The following is a 20,509-nucleotide window of genomic DNA, read 5'->3' as shown; positions in this document are numbered from 1 at the left end:
TTAATGACCAAACCTGCAAAACTAATGGGATTGCCATCATCCTCTGCTGTACTGTGTGTTTAGTGCTAATTAGCCAATGTTAGCATGCTAACATTTTAAACTAAGTTGGTGAACATGGTAAAATATTATACTTGCTAAACATTAGCATGTTAGAATTGTCATTATGGGCATGTTAGCAAGCAGACATTAGCATTTAGATCGAAGCACTGCTGTGCCGCTATAGCCTTAGAGAGCCGCTAGCATAGCTGTATATACATAGCCATGTTTTGATATACCTTCAGTGCATTTTACAAATCTGTACCACTGATGTTTTACTTTCCTTCCAATATGTGAGAGCAAGGGAGAAAAGTGTAGTTCATAACATTAATTTTTTCTATAGCCCTGGTGCACCTTATGTTTACACGCTGAGAATCTAAATCTAGTTCCACATACAGCCTGGAATACTAATAAGACCAATACCCCATTTTTGCCATCTCCCATTTTTTTCTCTGTTTGCTCAATCTCCTTGTCTCTCTTTTTTTATTTGAATCTTCCTTTCTGCCTCCTTCTCACTCTCAACAGGAATACCTGTGTCCACTGAAGCAGTTTGTGTAGAGGAGCATGTTGTGACAGCCATGTCTCTGGAGATGGAGAAGACCATCACCAAGCTGATGTACGACTTCCAGAGAAACTCCACCTCTGATGATGACTCTGGATGTGCACTGGAGGAATACGTCTGGGTTCCCCCTGGCCTCAGTCCTGAGCAGGTACACAGCCTCCACAATCTGCCCTTTCAAGTCAGATATTCTGCCCACATGTTTGACACCCCTTTCACGTTGCCCCTAAGTGCTTTATTAGCTAATGCTTATTTTTGGTCGGCACAGCCAGACCGGATCGAATTAATCCGAATCAGTCAGAAGAATTTAATTATTTGGATGATAAAGTATCTGTGGCATATACCTAATAATCCTAAGATGGAAAATTCACTGATCTGAAAACAAGACAATGGATCCCCTTCATGGTGTTTTAGTCTCTTTAGGGTTGGAAGCGTAGGCTAGGGAAGGGCCGGGATGATATACAAATCACTGAGACTTCACTGTCAGGCATTTTGTGGAAGAGTAATTGTAAAGACATTTTTCAGCTGTCAGTGTTTAAGCTGACACTGTGTAGGAACCAAGTTCACTACCAGACAGAATGACAACCATAACCAAAATCATGAAAAGGAACCACAGACTGATTAGCTGATTAAAATGTATGAAGAACAGATGTGAAGCAATGACTGAATTAAGCAAATGTTGTCTGAATCACTCCGTTGTCAAAATTTGCAATTGTGTATTAATCATCATTTTATATATTCAGATGTATAGGGTTATGTTTATACAGGTGGATTCCAATTTCACATAAAGCAATAAGCAGTTTCCCTGATCAAAATCAAGAAAATGATTAGGACATTTTTCTAAAAATAAAAGAGTAACATGTCACTTTAGAACTGTTAACATATTGTAATTTTCCCATTTAATGATGCTTTTGGTATGCTAAGCCACAATTTGTTCTGTATTTTAGTGTATCCTTGCATATTTAAACCCAGAGGAATGGAAGTAATTTGAGTTGAATGTTTGGATGAATCTAAATGAAAATACGTCCAGGTTTCACAATTGCCTGTCTGGACTCATCTGCAGTTTAAATGCCTTTTAATTGCATACATGATTAAGCTAATGTAATTAACTGTGCACATCCAGAGAAAGATATTTCCTCATGATGTTTCAGTTTTGTCTGTGGTTTTCATCAGTTCTGACGATAAGATAAACACAACTATATTGTGTATAAAAAATGGTGTCTTTATTTAGTAAGGTCAGCACTCTGATGAAACAGAGCTCCTAAGGAGCTCCTCCTAGTGCTCCGTTAACAGATGACAGGCTGGGCTGATCACAGTCATTTTCTCGAGTCAGCCATCTTGACAGGATACTGAAAGAGCTTGCAGCCTCTCTTATCCAACAGGGGGTGCCGGCAATTGTAGCTGCCTGTTGCTTTTTCAATGGACTTGAATGTAATGATTTTTAGCCACGTCACTTTGTGTTTCTCTCTACACAATTTCATTTATGTAACTTGCATTTTAAAAGAAAATAACCATTTCACCTAGGGCAGTCAGAACTCCAAATTATTATTATTATTACGTTGTACATTGTACTTGTACAGCGTCTTTCAAGTCCTCTGACTACTCAAATCACTTTTACACTAAGTCACATTCACACACTGATGGCAGAGGCTAAGGTACAAACTGCTCATCAGAAACAGAAATTAACATTCAACAAACACACTGGTGGAACAGCCATCGGGAGCAATTTGGGCTTGAGTATCTTGCTCAAGGACACTTCAAAATGCAAACTGGAGGAGCCGGGGGATCAAACTGCCGATCTTCTGATTAGCGGGCAACCTTGTTGCCCACAGCTGCCCCATTAAAGAGGTCATATTATGCGTTTTGGCTTTTTCCCTATATTATATTAGTTATATAGTTATATACCTTTTTTGTGCATGTAATAGGTTTGCAAAGAGAAAAAGCCCAAAGTCCACCCCAAAGGGAGTTCCCATCTCCCACAGAAAACAGTGCTCTGAACTGCCTGAAAACAGCTCGTTTGTAGTCCAGCCTTTTCCCTTTGATCCCTGTGACGTCACAGCGAAATACGCGTCATAATGGTCGCCTAGCGGCTAGTCCGACACACCCTCAAAAACACCGGTGGAAAAACACACTGAGCTGCAGCACACAGTAACAAGATGTCTGTCTGCTGCCACTCCTCTCCCTTCCAAACATTAGCTACCCTCCAAGCAGACAATGAACATAAAGTTGTTACTGTGATGTAGAGACAGAACTCCGTTAATTTATGGATTACAGATACATTTGTTACAGATTAATAACTCACCACTCTGAAACTCTTGCTCCAGTCTATGTTGCTAAGCTGGTTAGGGGAACATACACAGCAGAACTGAAGCTGTGTTTACTGGTTTTTCAGGGCCGCCCTACTCTGCATCTGATTGGCTAGTAGTCCTTAACTAGGAACTGTGTCTGTGCAACTCCCAACAAAGATCTTTCAGAGGTTAGATGCATCACTCCATAGCCAAAACGGAGCGTTCAACAAACTGGGTGAAAAGAGGAGTTTCAGCAATGTGCAGTATGACAAAAATATGAAACCTGTTCTGGTACAACCCCTATATAAAACTGTGAACCTGAAAATGAGCATAATTCCACTTCAAGGTTCATGTGTGTCAGGATTGTCTTGTTGAAATGTTTGATTCCCCAAGTTTCTGACAAAATGGTGCCCCTGGCTGAACTATCTACTACTGACCATCTTCTGACCCAATAGCAGATAGTAACTGTATTCATAAAAGATTATCTAAATAATTGTTGCAACACAAAACGTAAAGGCATATTTCTCCTCTTTATCCTGCTTCATTATCTAACTGCTGTATAGTATCTGGTGTCAATTGAAGTTATTTTAAGAGAATACAAGATTTGGTAAGATAAGGCTTCCCATAAGTTGAAACAGAGCTAAAACTAATAGTCAATTGATTAATCGAGCAACGTAAAATTAAATGACAACAATTTAGATTATCGCATAATTATTCTAGCTTCTCATATATGAAACTTCCTGGTTTTCTTTGTGGATTTTGGACTGTTGAAGATGTCATCTTGGGCTCTGTACATTTTTCACCAGACTAGAAACAATTAATTAAGTAATCAATATTCACGTTATTCTCCTCTTAAGGGGCAGTTTCTGCAGAGAAGTTCCTCATCTGAAACGGCCCTGACTGGCATATTAAGGCTCGGTGTCACCCTCCACGGCATAGAATAAAACAAATGGGTGGGTTATAGAGGGGCAGTACTCAGAGATGCTCTCCACCACTCTGATTATGTAAATTGTATCACAACAACTTTTGCAAAATAGATCTTTACACTGCTTTTTGTCAACGGCTGTTTTTCTGAAAATCAGAGACAAGTGACAAGATTGCTCTCCGTCCGTTGAGAGTTTACAACTCCAACACCAATCAAGGTTTTCTCTATTTCACCCGCTAGCATGCAAATACAAAAAGAGGTTTTGGCCATGACTACCTAGTTCTACTGCATCATTAATTCTAATTGCAATACTAGTATGGGCAACTGAGATTTCCCTTAAGCAATGTGAATATTAGCTGTTCAAAAGAACCTGATGCTACTCAAGGTTGTATCAGCAGCAGCAGCAGCAGCACAATGTTCATTGTGCCACACACTAATTTCCAGACACTCTTTCCCAAGAGCAGTGATGGTGGAGAGCAAAACAAAACCAAATTCTATAGGCATTAAGACTATGATAAATTCATTTGAAAGTAATTTCAGATAATTTAGGTGGATTTGTCACCATGAATTGATTAGATAAATCTCATTATGTAAACTGACTACATTTAACTCAGCATGATGGACATATGACTCAGTTACCACTGTGTTACTTAGTTCTATCATGCTTATAGCAGCTGTAATCAATATTTTTATGTTAAGAATGGATCACATAACGTACGTATCACTCAACTGCAGTTCCTGTCAGCTCTACGGAGTGTTTGAGCATCTGTTTTTATTTTCCAGCCACAAATGACCTGTTTTGGTTCACACTTACTGCTTTTGTGAGCCTTGTTTTGGACCAGATGAAGCAGCTGTTTTCAGTGAAAAAGCTTTAATAAACCCACTGTACTCACCATGCCCAGCACCAAACGGCGGATAGACAAAGTTAGCGACTAGCATGCTGCAGCAGTTAGCAGCTAAAGACCCAGATTTATGTCAGGATCAGCGGAGACCAAAAACAGAGCTAAAAGGAGAGTGAATATTGAACTTACCCTCATCAGGTGGCCAGAAACATGACTTTAACTAAATTCTAATGTTACTTGTTTGCTGAATGTTTAGGTAACTGTTTGCTAACAGGTTTGCCATAGTAGGCCTATACATAATGATATGTAAGTGTTACCTACAGTTTGTCTATGAAGATTCTCAGTCATCCAGGTCATAGTTATCCAACAAAGTTAAAGTCAAGGGCAACTGGACTTGGTTGAAGATACTGGAAGACGTTTCGTCCTTCATCCAAAGGATTTCTTCAGTCTTCTTCATTCTATTCTCAGTTTGTTCTTGCCTTTGGATGAGGGACGAAACGTCTTCCAGTATCTTCAACCAAGTCCAGTTGCCCTTGATTTTAACCTTCGTTGGATACCTACAGTTTGTTTCCGCTGACACCAAGTGGCCAAAAAATCTATTTTAAAAAATATATGTGCAAACATATGTTTGATGTTTTTTTCAGGTGCATCAGTATTACAACTCCTTACCAGAAGAGAAGGTCCCCTATATAAACAGCCCTGGAGAGAAATATCGCATCAAACAACTGCTTCACCAGTTGCCACCACATGACAATGAGGTAAAAAAAAAAAGGGGGAACAACACAGATAATTTCGCATTTATACATGAACAGTTTATCTTTGTTGTTATGACTTCCAGTGGTTTTTATGATGATGCCTGATGATGAAGCGTATTGTTCAGGTGCGTTATTGTAACGCATTGGATGAGGAGGAGAAACGAGAGCTTAAGCTCTTCAGCAACCAACGGAAGAAGGACAACTTGGGCAGGGGCAATGTCCGTCCGTTCCCCCTCACCATCACTGGGGCCATCTGTGACAAGGTAAAATCAACAACTAGCCTTCCTTTTGCCCTCTTGTCCTCCATTTCACTTATTAAAGCTATCAATGGCCAACCCGACAAGCTTTAAGGCTTCTGCCTGTCTAAAGAAATTGCATTTTCTATTTCATCTGTATAATTCAGCCCATTATTAAAATGATATTCTCATTTTGTTCTTGCCTGGGCTTCTTTTTGATATTTTATCAGATAGGTTAAACCGTTAGTAGAAAACATTTCATCTTGAAAAGATAATTCAGATCATATTTTTTCCCTTTCTTTCTTTCTTTTTCTCTCCTTTCCCTTGCCCTCCCCTCCCTTGCTTTCTCTTATTTCCTTTCCTCTCCTCTCCTACAGTGTGGTGGTCAAATAAATGGAGGGGACATTGTGGTTTTTGCTGCGAGGGCAGGTCATGGAAAATGCTGGCACCCTCACTGCTTTGTCTGCAGTATGTGTGAGGAACTGTTGGTGGATCTCATCTACTTTTACCAGGATGGCAAGATCTTCTGTGGCCGGCACCATGCCGAGAGGCTGAAGCCCCGCTGCTGTGCCTGTGATGAGGTGCGCCTGTCTGGGCCTGGAGCCCTTCACGGTTGGAAATGGCTGAATGGTTCATAGCTCAGGGACTTGGATGTGGTTAAAACTGGTCTGGAGAGAAAAGATTTCTTAGTATTCTTGCCGTGTCTCAGAATGTCTGCTTGTTTTCTAACCATAATGTGTGGCAAGCAGGCCTGAGATAACAATAATAACTCTGGCCACAGTGCTGTGTACTAATTGAAGTTGTTTGTATAAAATGCAGTAGACCAGGTGCCCACTTGTATTCCACTGGGGGACATTTTTATTTGATACAAATTATGTGTTTCTTTAGCTCATTAATATTTCCGTATAAGTGACATAACATGCTTATCTGATATGACAGCTGATGACATTGGAGGATAGTGAGGTAAAGACATTTTTATAATAACAATAATTTTGGATATATTTGAAATGTTAAAATTAGTAATATATTTATAATATTTAAATGTAATAAAAAGACATTACGGTAGGATGCCTAGATCATCAGTTCCATTGGATTAATTGGAAACCCATGTACATGTACCGCTGTCCTGGGGGTAACATAAGAATATAATGAAAAGAGAATGTGATTTTTCTTCTTCAACAGCAACAATTCATCTCCGTAAAGACGTGTAGAACCAATTTAAAACCAGTTCAAATTCATCACTCATTTTACTTAACTCATTCTCCATTCAATTTCATGGAATCTCTGTGTAGAATATCCTCGCTGATGAATGTAATGTATGGTTCACGCAGATAATCTTTGCTGATGAATGCACTGAGGCAGAGGGCAGGCACTGGCACATGAAGCACTTCTGTTGCTACGAGTGTGAGACCACCCTTGGCGGCCAGCGATACATCATGAAGGACGGACGGCCACACTGCTGCAACTGCTTCGAGTCCCTTTATGCAGAGTACTGTGACGCATGTGGAGAACACATAGGTACTGTAGTTTTTTTTTCTGCTGTCCTCTAACACATATGAACTGTTACCACAACACACTGACTTGTTTTTCTTACCCTAACATCATAGAAAACCTCTAACAGCTATTTATTGTAAGTGTGGGTGTTATCAGCTCTGTGAGACTTGTGTGCCACAGCTGTGGAGAGGCGGAGTCAGTGCAGTGAGATGTGGATGGTTATTATCATCCCAAGCTCCAGTAACAGTGAAGGAGTGTGTTTCAGAGGATGCTCCCGTGTTGTATCCAGATGGGAGCTGTGAAAGATGATTACTTCCCCTAGCTGGGGAGCAGGGTTGGTGAAATGTAGTCGTGCTATCTTACAAATCGAGTGATCAAGCATGGGCATAGAATCCAATATGTTTTCATTTTAGGAGCTCTGTTTATGCATTAACTCCATTTTAGCACTAAAAGGCATATCTGGCAAAAATGAGCATAACCTACTGGCTAATGGCTAAAATCAGATTGTAGGCCGTGTTCATTGGCCACACAGACTTTGTAGAATAACATTTTCATAGTAGAGATAGCTGTCGTTACATTACCATTTTTAGGCAGTTAAGGCTATTTACTAATAAACTTGTTTCTGGGATGATGTGAAATTATGTTAATGTTTTTCTCATCTTTCCAAAGGCATTGACCAAGGCCAGATGACATATGATGGGCAGCACTGGCACGCGACTGAGGAATGTTTTTGCTGCGCCCGTTGCAAGCGCTCTCTACTGGGCCGCCCCTTCCTGCCAAAGCAGGGGCAGATTTTCTGCTCACGGTCCTGCAGCGCTGGACAGGTGGGTAACTAAAAATTTAGATTACAATATAACAGTATGTTTACATATTAGCAGTTTAATAATTGTACTAATATGTTTTATTTGAACCAATCAGGATCCAGATGAGTCTGACTCCTCAGACTCCGCCTTCCAAAGTGCCCGTTCCCGTGAATCCCGCCACAGCACAAAGATTGGGAAAAAGGAGCGCAGGAATGCTGAGCAGGAGCGGCGGAGTGCCGAGGCCCGCCAGTCGGCTCCTCCTCCCATGCCTGACCGTCTGTCTGCTGAAAGCGACCCCCTTTCTATTCAGATGGATCGTTTAAGCCTCTCCTCTAGCCAGACCCCAAGCAGGACACCTAACCGCACACCCAGCCGCACTCCGAGCCGTGCCCCGAGCCTTAACCAGGTGTGGATGAGTCGGGATGACCCCTACGTTCCGGCTGCCTATGAGGGCCCCCAGCGGGAGCCCTCCCCTACGCCAGCGCCTATACATCTGCTGGGTCAGTGTAACCTCAGACAGGGCTACAATCCCAACGCAAACGCTCATCCCCCAGCTCAGAGTCCTGCCAACCCAGTGAAGAGACCTGATTCCTGGGGTAAGGAACAAGGCAACGCTAAGAGGACCCCTATGGCTGCGTTGAGGGGCCACTCTTTTAATGAAAACTGGACCCACCACAGTCAGGACGAGTTCAGGCCCAACAAGCTACGCACCCAGATGAGCTTCAATGAGATGTCTAGCCAGAACCAGGGCTTTTCTGACAAGAGGAGCATCAGCCTGCATGGATTCCAGAGAGATGGCAGACCCCCACTGACCAGGAGGAACCCCATCACTGCAATGAGCTTCAATGAGCCTCTCACTCCACTAGAACAGACTCCTCGTGGATCCATGGACTCCCTTACTATGTCCAATGCTACAGGTACAGTAAATGATACGGTATGAAATAATATGATATAATGCCAAATGAATTAAAATGTGACATGTCATTTATGGTTGCAACAGGTAATTCTCTGGATGGGGGCAGTAAACGTCAGGAGCATTTGTCTAGGTTCTCCATGCCGGATCTGAGTAAAGACTCGGGTGTGAACGTATCTGAAAAGAGCAACATGGGCACCCTCAGCTCCTCAGTCCAGTTCCACAGCACTGAGTCACTGTCCTCCTCTCGCCCTTACAACAATAACATGTATGCTCCACTGAGAGTCGGCTACCCGCTACAGTACTGGGACGGCCCGCAGCCGCTGGGCTTTGATGGCAAAGGTCGTGTTGGGGTGATGGGCAGCAGTGGAAACCTGCGGATGGCTCCCATGAGCGACAGAATGCCTCGCAGACGCATCAATGGTCAGGAACCCGTGTCGCAGCAACAGCAGCCACAACAAAGACGTCGTAAACACCACCGCGGAAACCATGGTAATGGGCAGCACCGCAGTGGCCGCCACCACAAACGCTCTCGCCGCTCCCGCTCTGACAATGCCCTGCACCTGGTGGCAGACCGGCCTGCTCAAATGGTAGAGCTGCCCTACCGTCGCGTCCAGGAGGATTACGATCGCTTCCCCTCTGGTAATGCTGCTCGGGAGTTGTTTGGTCTGGAGCCAGGTGGGTGCAGACAGCAGCCCCACCGGCCCTGCCCCCGCACCACCTCCGATCTCACCCTGCAGAATGCTGGCTGGCAACCAGCGGGGCTGGGCGGGCCATGCTGGGGCGATGGGTACATGGAGGCTGCTGACCCCTGGTGCTCCAGCTGCTCCTCTTCCTCCGAGTCTGAGGGAGATGAGGGTTATTTCCTGGGTGAACCAATCCCTCGGCCTGTGCAGCTGTGCTACATCAACAACGAGGAGCTGCGCCATCGCTACAGCCCCTCTGGGATAGGTGGCCATCACGGACCTCTGCACGGACCGATTCATGGCCAGCTGCACACCCGCCAGAGGAGGAAGAGCAAAAACTGCATAATTTCCTAGATATAGAGATAATGAGATGGTGAGGGATGAGCAGGAGAGTGAAAGAAATGAGAGAGAGGGAGGTAAGGAGATGGTTAAAGCAACAGAGAGGTGGAAGAGAGGGAGTGGGAAGGTGAGAGTGAGACAGCTGACAGTGAATAGTGTGTGTGTGTGTGTGTGTGTGTGTGTGTGTGTGTTGGGGTTGAAGAGAGAAAAGGCCTATTTTATGTGCTTGTGAGCTTACACAACTCTACACTGGGTAGTGTTTGTGTACACCTACACAGAATGATCTAATCATAAGAGGAAGCTCAGCTGACTTACACAACAGAAATGTTTACAGTGCTAGAGATCAACTCCTCTGATGGTACCAGGACGCACTGATGAATTCGACTACTAAATATACTGTGGTTGAGGTAAATAATATGATGTGTGTGCGTGTCTGTGCGTGTATCCATGTTACAGAGAGCTTGAACAATTCCTTTACAGTTTGAAAAGGGAAGTAAAACTGGGCAAAGTGCAGCGATCTGACTGTTCATGCTGCAGCTCAGTGATCCAAGCCTTGGGCAGTAAAACTTATTCTATGTGGACAAACCAGAAATTGTGTTGGGATAGTGAAAGTTACGTGCTAGATTCCAAGCTATGTCATTGTTTACCTCAGTGGAATCCAAATGCTGCTGGAATATAGTGTTGGCTCGCTAGCCCTGTTATCACCTTGTACAAATAGTCTGTTGAACTTTGTGCTCTACATAGCCAGCTCTCCATGCTTTACCAAGGACAGCCTCTGCTCCTTGACCATTCAGGCACAGTAACGTCAGGTATGGTCCCGTTTTCTCTTCTGCAACATGCTTTGTTTTTTGAGTTACCTATAGATGATTAAGAATAATTATGACAATATTAATGCTGACAATAATAATAATAATGCAAATAATAATGATGATAATATTAAAGAATAATATCTGTTAAATGTATATATAGTAATAAACTTAATAAAGTAATGGATGTAGTAATGTAAATGTAATGTACATATGGTCTTAAATATTTATATATTTTGTAACTAAAGAATCATTATTTGTATAACATGATGTAGAGATAGGGAGACTTGCATGTTAATTTGTTGGTGTTGTCTCATACTGAAAATAAAGTGTACTTCATTCAATAACCAGCAACTCGTATTCTGTAAGTTGTACTGAGGTTGTGACCAGAGATGGGCGAAGATCCAGCAAAATGTATCCTGTTACCAAATACTCCTTCAAATAAATATATCAAAATAAAATACAAAGTACTTGTGCCAGAAAATATATCAAGATAAAATTCATGTATATTCAAAATGCAGGAAAATACATTTGTAACATTGGATAATTTGAATCTGTACAAAATGTTTGTAATGGACAAAAGGTGTTGAGAGTTTGAACCCTACTGGAAGGAAGAACACAAAGTAGAATGCTACTGTATCTTAGCAAAAACAACAATAAACAACAATGAAAATAGTCATGTACAGTATGTATAAACTTGCTCTCTGTCCAATTCAAAGGCATGGCTGTTGAGACCCAAAAATAACAATTAGCAGCCTATTTAGTAAAGAACAGACTTTTCAAATATTTGTGGTGTTAACTGCCTCCAATGTGGATAGAATATTATTCCTGCAGATGAGGACAGTATCTCAAACAGAGCTAAAGAGGGGAGGGTTGTGTTAAATATAGCAAAAAGTCTGTTTTCAAGGCTGAGTTGGAATCCTCTTGATGAGTAAACTGAATTGTGATTAAGATACGTACAGAGCAGGATATTTTACCGTTGAAAAATAAACTTCCCTTCACTCTGGTGTGTTCCTGAATAACCTCAAAGACATCTTTGGTATTTCGGTGCTGCAATTTCTTGCTATTTTTCAGATGACATTTACGCTGATATTGATATTTCTAGTGCGATAAGCCAATATCGGCCATGCTCATGCATCAGTCAGGCTTTGGATCAAACATGAGAAGGAACCTGCACTTAAGTCTTAACTTAACTTAGCACTTAAACCCTAAACTTAAACAACATGCAGCCCGGTCCCCTACTGACCCATTAAGGTTGTTCCTGCTACAACTGGATTTTGTCTTGCCCATCTAGCCTTGAATGAGTCACTGAAACAACTTTTAACTGCAAGATGTTTAATCTGAATACAAAATATATTTATTGAAAAGCAAGTGCATAAAACATTCAGCACTTTACACAGATGTCAAAATGTATTTTTGACTTCTTCATTAGGACACTTTAAATAATACAACCAGTGTATTTTTGGATCATCATCACCATTCTCAAAATTAGAAGCATTACCAAATGCCCAGATCACCTGCGTTGCTCAGTGCTCATCATAAGGCTGGCCACAGAGGGCGACTTTGTCCAGGCTGCACGCAGGAATGTACAAGCTTTTTACATCTACTATGAAACATAAAAATAATATACAAAAGCAGCCTTTAGTTACCTGAAATCACATTCTCAAAACATTAACCAGTGGGATTTATGCTCGGCATGATGCGTGTGTGTCTGATTAGTGAGACAGCTCCCTGGAGTCATAGTCCTCTATAAATTTCTCCATGGCATCCACACAGCGCTTGCCGATGTCCCTGAGGTTCTCCTGCAGAGAGGACTGGATGGGACCCTCCAGGGACTGATCCTTTGCGATCAGCATCTTTGCCACAAGGCCAAACATTTCACATTCCTGATAGTACATCTGTAAGACACACACATGCATTGGTTTTAGGGCAAATACTCAAAGAGTGAGAGGGAGGGGGAAACATCACCAAACAGAAGTTAAAGTGGGAGTGTTGGAGGGAGAGAGCACAACAAATGAGTCGAGTGAGAAGTCTTGTCAAGCATTTCCAATTACCGCTGAATGGATTAACAATCCGCAGAACCACTCACAAGCAACCTGTTCACAAGTATTGTGTGTGCCTGTATACAGAGTTTTGTGGACATTTTTTGCATTAGCTACCTGTTGCCAGTCTGCCTTTCTCACATTGACTCTATAATCCTGCAACCATGGAGATATGAAAAGCAAGAGGTCATCTTTTCCGTCAAGTGGGTGGAAACACGCGCGCACACACACACACACACACACACACACACACAGACACACACACAGCCAATGAGCAGAGCCTCATGTGATGTCTGTCACATTGACGACAGCATTAAAGCACATGTTGGAGCCTCTTGTGATACAGGTGAGCAAGGATAAACAGCCTCACTTTGCGTTTTTGCTCAATTTATTAACCTAAATAAATAACGCCATCAATCATGTCAACAATGAATAAGACCTTCTTTGTCTGGCTTGCCAAAGTGAAGACAGTAATGACACTCAAGTTGCCTTAGGCTCAGGATTTCAAAATTAATGTTCAGACTACAGAGAACAAATCTTTTTTTCTTGTCTCATGTCTCCCAGCACCTTCCAAGATCTTTCCCCTGTCACTCTATTCTCTAATCCCAGCTTCTCTTATCTTTCCTCTTCCTCTATCTTTTTTTACAACTATCCCTTCTCCCATGGCGTGTTTGTGTACTGACACTCCTCTACCTCGTCTATCTCTCTCCTCTTCTGTTGGATGGCTCTCTCTCGTGTCACCGTCTGGCTCGCAGTTGAAGGAAGCTCCCCGTCTCTGCTTCGTTCCCTTTCTTTGCTTTTGGTCCCCCTGTGATCTCTCTCCCTGCTTTGGTTCTTGTCGTTCTGACAAACCTGCAAAAGGGAAGAAAAAACAAAACAAAAGAACAAACAGGACAAGAGTTGGACTGTAGTAATCAGACAGTTGGCCAAAAACATGGGCGCAAACACTGATGATGACTGAGCTGCTAATGATCAGAAGATGACTAAACGCAAAGTTCCACATGCCAACTTGTAACACTGAGGCAAGTGGATTATAAATTCAGAATCTGTTCGGACTGCATATGTATTCAGTGGCAAAACATGGCAATTTTATATATATTTATATTTTATATTAGGCTTACTAGACCTACCATACTTCCTCTGTATTTCTTTCTTATATTTTTCTACTTTCTGTTTTTTTATTGTGAAGCACCAAAACACCAAAGCAAATTCCTTGTATGTGTAAACCTACTTATAAAGTAAAAAAGCTGATTCTGATTAAAAGAAGTCAATAGGGGTGTTATATCACAAAAATAAAACTGGTACTACTTACCTAATAAGTCATAGTGCACAAAGGTTTTATAAATTGTAGCAGCTAGCTTTATTAAAAAAAAATTTGTTACTTATTTACTCATCTTCTAATAAACATCAATTCTGCAGTTGTACATGTTGGTAAATTATTAATAAAGCATTAATAAAAGGGTTATAGTTTATTTACTTCCCAATTAGATAGATAGATAGATATATATGTGTGTAAATATATAAAACAGCTTCATTAGATGACTCAAAATCTGAAACAAGCCAGTTATTCTTTGATTCCTCTTCCTCTCTTCACTTTAACTTCACTGCAGCAGTGACCAGCGGTGATTCACCATGTGCTGCTCTGCTCTATGTTGTGTTTAGGTCAGCCAAGAAATGTACGTGGCCACTTGATTTAAGCCTTTTCTGCAGCACCTGGGCCGTTTGCATTATAGCTACATCCGTCTCTGCTATCAGCTCATGTCTAATGAACAAACGAGAACAGCATCTACAATAAACACACAAATAAATAAATCAGCCGATTAACTGATAATGAAAATAATTGTTTAAGTTGCAGGCCTTATTTCTACCAGATTTTTTCAGGGTGCATATTGCACATGAAATCAAGGTCATCTTCAAATGTATTTATTTGCTAATTAGCATAAAACTGTCCAAAGCTCTTATAAATCAGGTCACAATAATACAATTCATAATGTGCTGCCCTACATCAAATCGTTATTTTGAAAGTATATAAGGTTATTTTTAAGGAATAGGTGGACCACTATATTTTTCATGACAAAATGGAAAATGACAAGGGGAAGAGCAGAGCAGGTTTTCTGCATGTGCACTTACAGTGAACTGCATGTCCTTGTCTCTGCTGGAAGTGGACCTTGGTAGGAAAGTTCTAGTAGCTGGAAAACAGACAAACCACATGGTCAACACAACAACATCTATAGGTGTATCTTTAGGTCACTATTGATGTTTAAAGCCACCTAATCATTCTCCCTTTCTCCTCAGCCTGCTGTTACAAAAATGTTTTGTAATTTTTTCAAAAATCAATATATCTTCAAGCAGAATCTGCTGATATTCTGGAATTTTGCCTTGAAACGCTGGATTGCGGTATTCCTATGTGAAGCAATAGTTTTTTTTTTTATAGCTCATTATATACTGCTGGCTAGTCTCTGCCTCTCTTTTTCTCTTCCTCTCTCTCGCACTCTCATATACACACAAATCAGCGATGAGTCACCATCATCGCACCATCACTCAGGCACACAAAAAAAACCTGTTCCACATTCACACATACACAAACACACACCTCCACAGTGCTGCAGTGTGCGCACACATACAGTGCCTGAGTGCAAGAGAAGATTTTTTTTAAAAACATACAGTACCAACAGCTCAGTTGTTAGAAACAACACACTACTTTATTACCAGCAAAAAGACCAACAAAAACATGGACTTCCCAGTTAGTGTTAAAACCAGGGAAACATAAGTGTAACAAATTTTAAACTCCTCATGTTTACTTCCAGACTCTTCCCACTGACGAATAATCTAGGTATCTAATAAATCTACCTGTAACTAAATTACACAGTTTACAAGAGACATACTAAGACACACACTATAATGGCTGGACTACTCTCAATTCAGTGGTAAGAGCATTGACATCATCCATCTACTGAGTCCAGGAAAAGCTTCTTTGTGATCAGCATTATGTAACACTGGTTTGTTGCTACCAGAGTGTGACTACCTATCAACCACCAGATACCACGATGAGCAAATGCCCTCCAAATATTTGCAATGCAAAGTGTTCATGAAAATGTGAACGCTTCTGGCTCTGCTTCCTTATACTGCCACCCAATGGTCATTTAATAAAGTACAAGAAGATACCATACAGCTTGTTAAGTACATTATTTAAATATACTGTATATGCATGTATAAATATGGTCTTTTATAAAAGATGCTGGTTTTGTTGGGACTGTGTCGGGGGTTATTTGTTTATATAAATGACCATTTTTCAGGCTGTGGTTTGTGGTGTTGTCATATTAAACTGTATTATAGTGTATATGCGCTTCTGTGACTGTGTCTAACTGCGCATGTGTGTGAGAGAGGCAGCACGTGTTCTTCTGTTTACAGATTTACACATTCAGGGTGTATTCATTGCTTTGTAAGGTAAAGCTGAAAATAAACTCACAGATTCATTATAACACAATATGGTTAATAGTATGTTTCCACCGAAAAATCACGTTCCAAAAATGCAGCAATTAAAGAAATAGTTTGACATTTTGGAAAATTGTTGTTCAAACTTTTGCTGAGAGTTAGATGAGAAGATTGATACCACTCATGTATGTACGGTAAATATGAAGTACAGCAAGTAGCCAGATATCATAGCATATCATAAAGGCTGGGTTGGACCAAAGCAACTCATATCTATCATAATTACTATTACATGTCTTATCTGTGTGTGTGGATGATACTGGAGGTAAACAGCACACAACAACAGGTGTTACTAATAACATTAACGATGGAATTCAAAAGGTCTGCTGTGTATGGCCTGTCTATGTGGCCCTGCTGTCCTTTCATTACCCAAATCATTAGCCTTACTCTTGTAATATTCCAGTAGTTTCAACGTTTTTGTCTGTGACGCCACAGAGCCTCACAATTTAGGGACCAATTCAATTTAAATAAATAGCTTGCTATATTAAATCTGTGATGGCCCGGTTTGAACTTTCATTAGGTATGGTCCTGAAAGTCCTGCAGCCTCACACATCCCGTAACACCAAAGGGAAACATCATCTCTTCTTACAAATTCTTACAAATGTATCTCATTTGAAAATCTGGCCTATAAAATCCCAGTTGTCTTTAATACAGTGTGCTGAATAGGGCCTATGAAAAATCGTGCAAAGCCAGCGCCACTGAACAAGAGTTTCAGTGAGATTGTGTGGACACAGTGAGTACAAAGAATAGCTGAGGCCATCGTATCCATTGCCAGAGATGTTGGATGGGGCAGAGGTCAGGGCTCTGTGCAGCCCAGTCACGTTCTTCAACATCCCCCTCAGAAAAACATTTCTTTACTGGCCTCGCTTTGTGTACTGGGGAACTGTCATGTTGAAACAGGGAATGTGGTCTAAAATAGTACTGAACGTTGCATTGGCCCTATAGTGAACATTTTGTCAAAGTCTTGAAGCACCTTATATCTAAATAAATGTTCAAATGAGATGAAGGGGGTGTGAGTATCATGTGTATTATTGGTGTTTTCCTCACAGACATCTGCTGCGGACATAAACTTACAGGTGTTTTGCTTTGGAGGTGAGCTCCCATCAGCGCTCTCTCTCTGCTCGTACCGCTCCTCCTTCTCGTGGTCCCTCTCCCTCTGCGGGACGTGGTGAAGCTTTGGAGGAAAATGATCTCGCCGGTGGGAGTAACCCTGTGGGCTGAAGTGGTGGTACCTCTGGCTGCTGAAGCCAGGTTTGTAGAATGAGTGGTCATCCCTTGAAAAACTACATCATTTGAGAAGGGGAAAAAGAAGCTTTCAGAGCAGCCAGAGTCACTCCACGACCTCACCATCAATATTTTGTAAAAAAAATAAACAAATAAGTCAATTGTTGCGATAAAGTGAAATGAAAACCCGTTGTGAGGAAAAACTAAATACAAACGTCTCCCTGTTCTTGACCTGTCAATCTTACCGCGGTCTGTAGACTCGCCCTCCAAACTTCGGTTTGTAAGAATTGGACAGCCATGCCCTCGGCCTGGATGGACTTCGCACTCTTCTGATCAGCCTCTTCTCATCCTGAATGGACCCGGGGTAAACAATTTCATCACACTGTGGTACTTTACAAGGAGAGCAGAGCAATTGTACAGTCTAAAAATGTCAATTTGAGACATCTGATAGCAGGACGTACCGGACTGGGAGACGCTGAGCTGTCAGTGGGCCTCTTGTCGACAGACTCATCACTGTGTTCCCTGTGCCGCAACGTGGAGCCCTGAAGAAAGAAAGAAAGCACCACGTTAATCACAATTATTATGGCTACAGTACAGGCAGCATACAATAATGTTAGAGCTGAAAAAAATTATTAATTTGAAATCTAATTTAATAGTCCAGCCTCTGAATGTGAGGATTTGCTACTTTGAATAATTACTAGCTGAATGTGTTTTGGTTCTTGGCTGCTGGTCACACAAAACAAGCAATATTAAGACGTCACCTTGGACCTTGGCAGACTCTGATGGACATTTTTCACTATTTTCTGACATATTATAGACTAAACATTAATGGACAGATTAATCTATAATTTAAAAATTGCTAGTTGCAGCACTAGATATAATACAAATAACGCAGAAATGTCTTCAATGCAAATTTCTTAGAAACATTTAGATGTTTTAATGCTCACTGGAGCCTGAAATATAGTCACGTTCAAATCTACTGCATAACCCAATATATTTTCCTATTTCATTAATTAATAAAATTTCCATCTACAACAACATGGTACTGGCTAAGATAACTGTGTATATTAGATTGTTCTCTGCATGGAATAAACTCTCTAAATATCGGCATCGGCATCTGCCATTGAAAAACCCATATCGTTTGACCAATAGTAAACTCTTGAGTATTAAGAGCAGTGATGTTATGTTTTCAAAAATAGTCAACCTCACACTTTCTGTCATTACGCTGTGAAATTGCAGTAAAATAAAATGTGTTAGCTTAATATTACTCAGTTTCTTGAAAATAAACGTGTTTAGTGCTCAAAAGTATACAGAACCACCCTATCATCATTATATTTTTTTTTTTAATGTATGCATGTGTGTATACATGTGTGACAGTGCTTGCATGTGCTTAAAATTTAACTTTTCGTATCTCCTGTGGTTTTACTTTAATGGATGAGATAACAACAGTTCTTGTTGGTGTCCTGTTCTAGCCTTTTGTTAATGATTCAGCTCTGTTATGAAAGATTAAATATAAATGTTTGGTCAGGAGGTGGGGGGAGGTCACATGACTACTGTCAGCATTGTGCCAGCTCTTCACTTCCAGGAAATGGGCTTTCCCCAGTCTACGGATTTACCTTGCTCTGCTGTGTGTCCTGCGGCCGTGCATGGTCCATGTCTGTCGGTTCGCAGCGTTGTTTGCTCTGTGTGAATGACATGTTGACTTTAGTTTTCTATCTATCTTTCACTCTCGTCCAACAGACCAGGAAGCGCGCGCGACCTATCAACTTAATCAAGTCGGTACTTCTGGAAAGTGAAATATTTGCATTTCTGCCTCCCTCGCGCTTTGTTATCTCACAGACTGCAATGTAAAAGGTTTACCTTGTACTTAAATACCTCACGTTGTCGACAAACAACCTGCGTTTTCTCTGGTTTCCGCAATAACTTCCTTTTTCTACCGCCGCCCGACGAGACTCAGACTGTGGTCATCAAGGCGATCAAAAGCGAAAACAGAACCAGGCGCTTCTCCTGAAAACACGCAGGCGCAGTCCGCCGTATTTTCGGACGGTCACCTGTTTACACCTTTTACGGTTGTATATCATAGACTGTATATAAAGTATATATAACATTGAACTTACAAATGATCAACTGTAAAGGGACAAGGTCATCGTGGGGGGGGGGGGGTAGTAAAATGCTAATCTAGCATTTTACTACACGAAAAAATATAAAAATATTTCGCTCTAAACAATTACATAACTTATCTTAAGGCTTCCCTTAATGTAAATATACATATACATAAAAATTGAACACAATTGAATAAATTAAATTTACAGTTTATTTTAAATGACTAATAAATTTGATCAACTTATGTCAGAATGGCTTTGATCAGATAACTTTAAAATATTGTGATGAAACAGAGAATTGTCTTTATTTTTTTTACATGTTGTGGTTTTTGTTAGAATTACACTGGTGGGGGCATCTTACTCCAGGGGACGTCATACCCGATGTTACCCTATAATGCAGACTACTTAAAATGTACTTTAACGTTACTTAAGTAGGCTACACATTCAGGGTACTTTTTATGCAACTTACCAATTACTGTTTTACTTTTTACTCCAATACATAGTCTGACAGAATTAGGCCTACTATTTTTCAGATCACATTTTTATCAATACTCTTCCTGTCCAGTGAAAACCACGTTCAAATTTGGTTGGTTTTTTAAGTTTTTTTTTTTTTTTTGATAAACTGAAGGATTGAGTGCTCATTTATGGATTGAGAAAGTCTCCTACTTTTTAAGCTAAATAAACAGATTAGCATTCAACAGCCCCACACACACACACACACACACACACACACACACACACTACATAGCCTAAACCTGAGCAAAAAAACAGGTCTGTTTTTCTGAGCTCATGAAAAGTTGACTTTTTAGAGATACTTGTTTCTCACAGGATAGCAATGCTGCAAAGATAGGATGATCTTATAGAATATGATGCGTTGCTGTAGATTAAACTACCCAACAGTATATAAAGTACCAGTAAGACTGGCGACATGTCCAGGGTGTACACTGCCTTTCGGCCGATGTCAGCT

At 40.9% G+C, this 20,509-nt stretch overlaps 2 protein-coding genes across 4 annotated transcripts in view; one reads left to right on the top strand and one right to left on the bottom strand.

The window, feature by feature from the left end:
• The window catches only part of LOC119905906 (prickle-like protein 2), a 37,689-nt gene extending 26,653 nt beyond the window's left edge, over positions 1 to 11,036 (top strand). The window contains exons 2-9 of the mRNA XM_038723280.1: positions 562 to 746; positions 5,295 to 5,408; positions 5,531 to 5,668; positions 6,019 to 6,222; positions 6,973 to 7,159; positions 7,805 to 7,959; positions 8,054 to 8,855; positions 8,939 to 11,036. Coding sequence (XP_038579208.1) covers positions 615 to 746; positions 5,295 to 5,408; positions 5,531 to 5,668; positions 6,019 to 6,222; positions 6,973 to 7,159; positions 7,805 to 7,959; positions 8,054 to 8,855; positions 8,939 to 9,891 — 2,685 coding nt within the window. The 5' untranslated portion in view covers positions 562 to 614 and the 3' untranslated portion in view covers positions 9,892 to 11,036. The remainder of the gene's footprint in view (positions 1 to 561; positions 747 to 5,294; positions 5,409 to 5,530; positions 5,669 to 6,018; positions 6,223 to 6,972; positions 7,160 to 7,804; positions 7,960 to 8,053; positions 8,856 to 8,938) is intronic.
• A 132-nt stretch (positions 11,037 to 11,168) lies between these two features.
• LOC119905907 (periphilin-1) lies at positions 11,169 to 19,451 on the bottom strand. 3 transcript variants are annotated; one of them, XM_038723282.1, is made up of 8 exons: positions 19,301 to 19,451; positions 19,057 to 19,122; positions 17,902 to 17,982; positions 17,686 to 17,789; positions 17,291 to 17,499; positions 14,855 to 14,913; positions 13,418 to 13,576; positions 11,169 to 12,580 (listed from the first exon to the last, which is right to left on the bottom strand). In XM_038723282.1, exons 2-8 carry the CDS (start codon positions 19,093 to 19,095, stop codon positions 12,398 to 12,400), a joined length of 834 nt encoding a protein of 277 aa, XP_038579210.1. In that variant the 5' UTR covers positions 19,096 to 19,122; positions 19,301 to 19,451; the 3' UTR covers positions 11,169 to 12,397. The 3 variants fall into 3 exon arrangements, with proteins under 3 accessions (XP_038579210.1, XP_038579211.1, XP_038579209.1); XM_038723283.1 differs by having other exon boundaries at positions 19,316 to 19,415; XM_038723281.1 differs by having other exon boundaries at positions 19,057 to 19,427.
• Positions 19,452 to 20,509: the final 1,058 nt, after the last annotated feature.

This window comes from Micropterus salmoides, unplaced genomic scaffold (genome assembly GCF_014851395.1).
Source record: "Micropterus salmoides isolate LMB-PRFRI ecotype aquatic unplaced genomic scaffold, ASM1485139v1 Ms_hic_scaffold_16, whole genome shotgun sequence".
In the NCBI taxonomy this organism is placed as follows: domain Eukaryota; kingdom Metazoa; phylum Chordata; class Actinopteri; order Centrarchiformes; family Centrarchidae; genus Micropterus; species Micropterus salmoides.
This window is presented reverse-complemented; position numbering and strand designations above follow the sequence as displayed.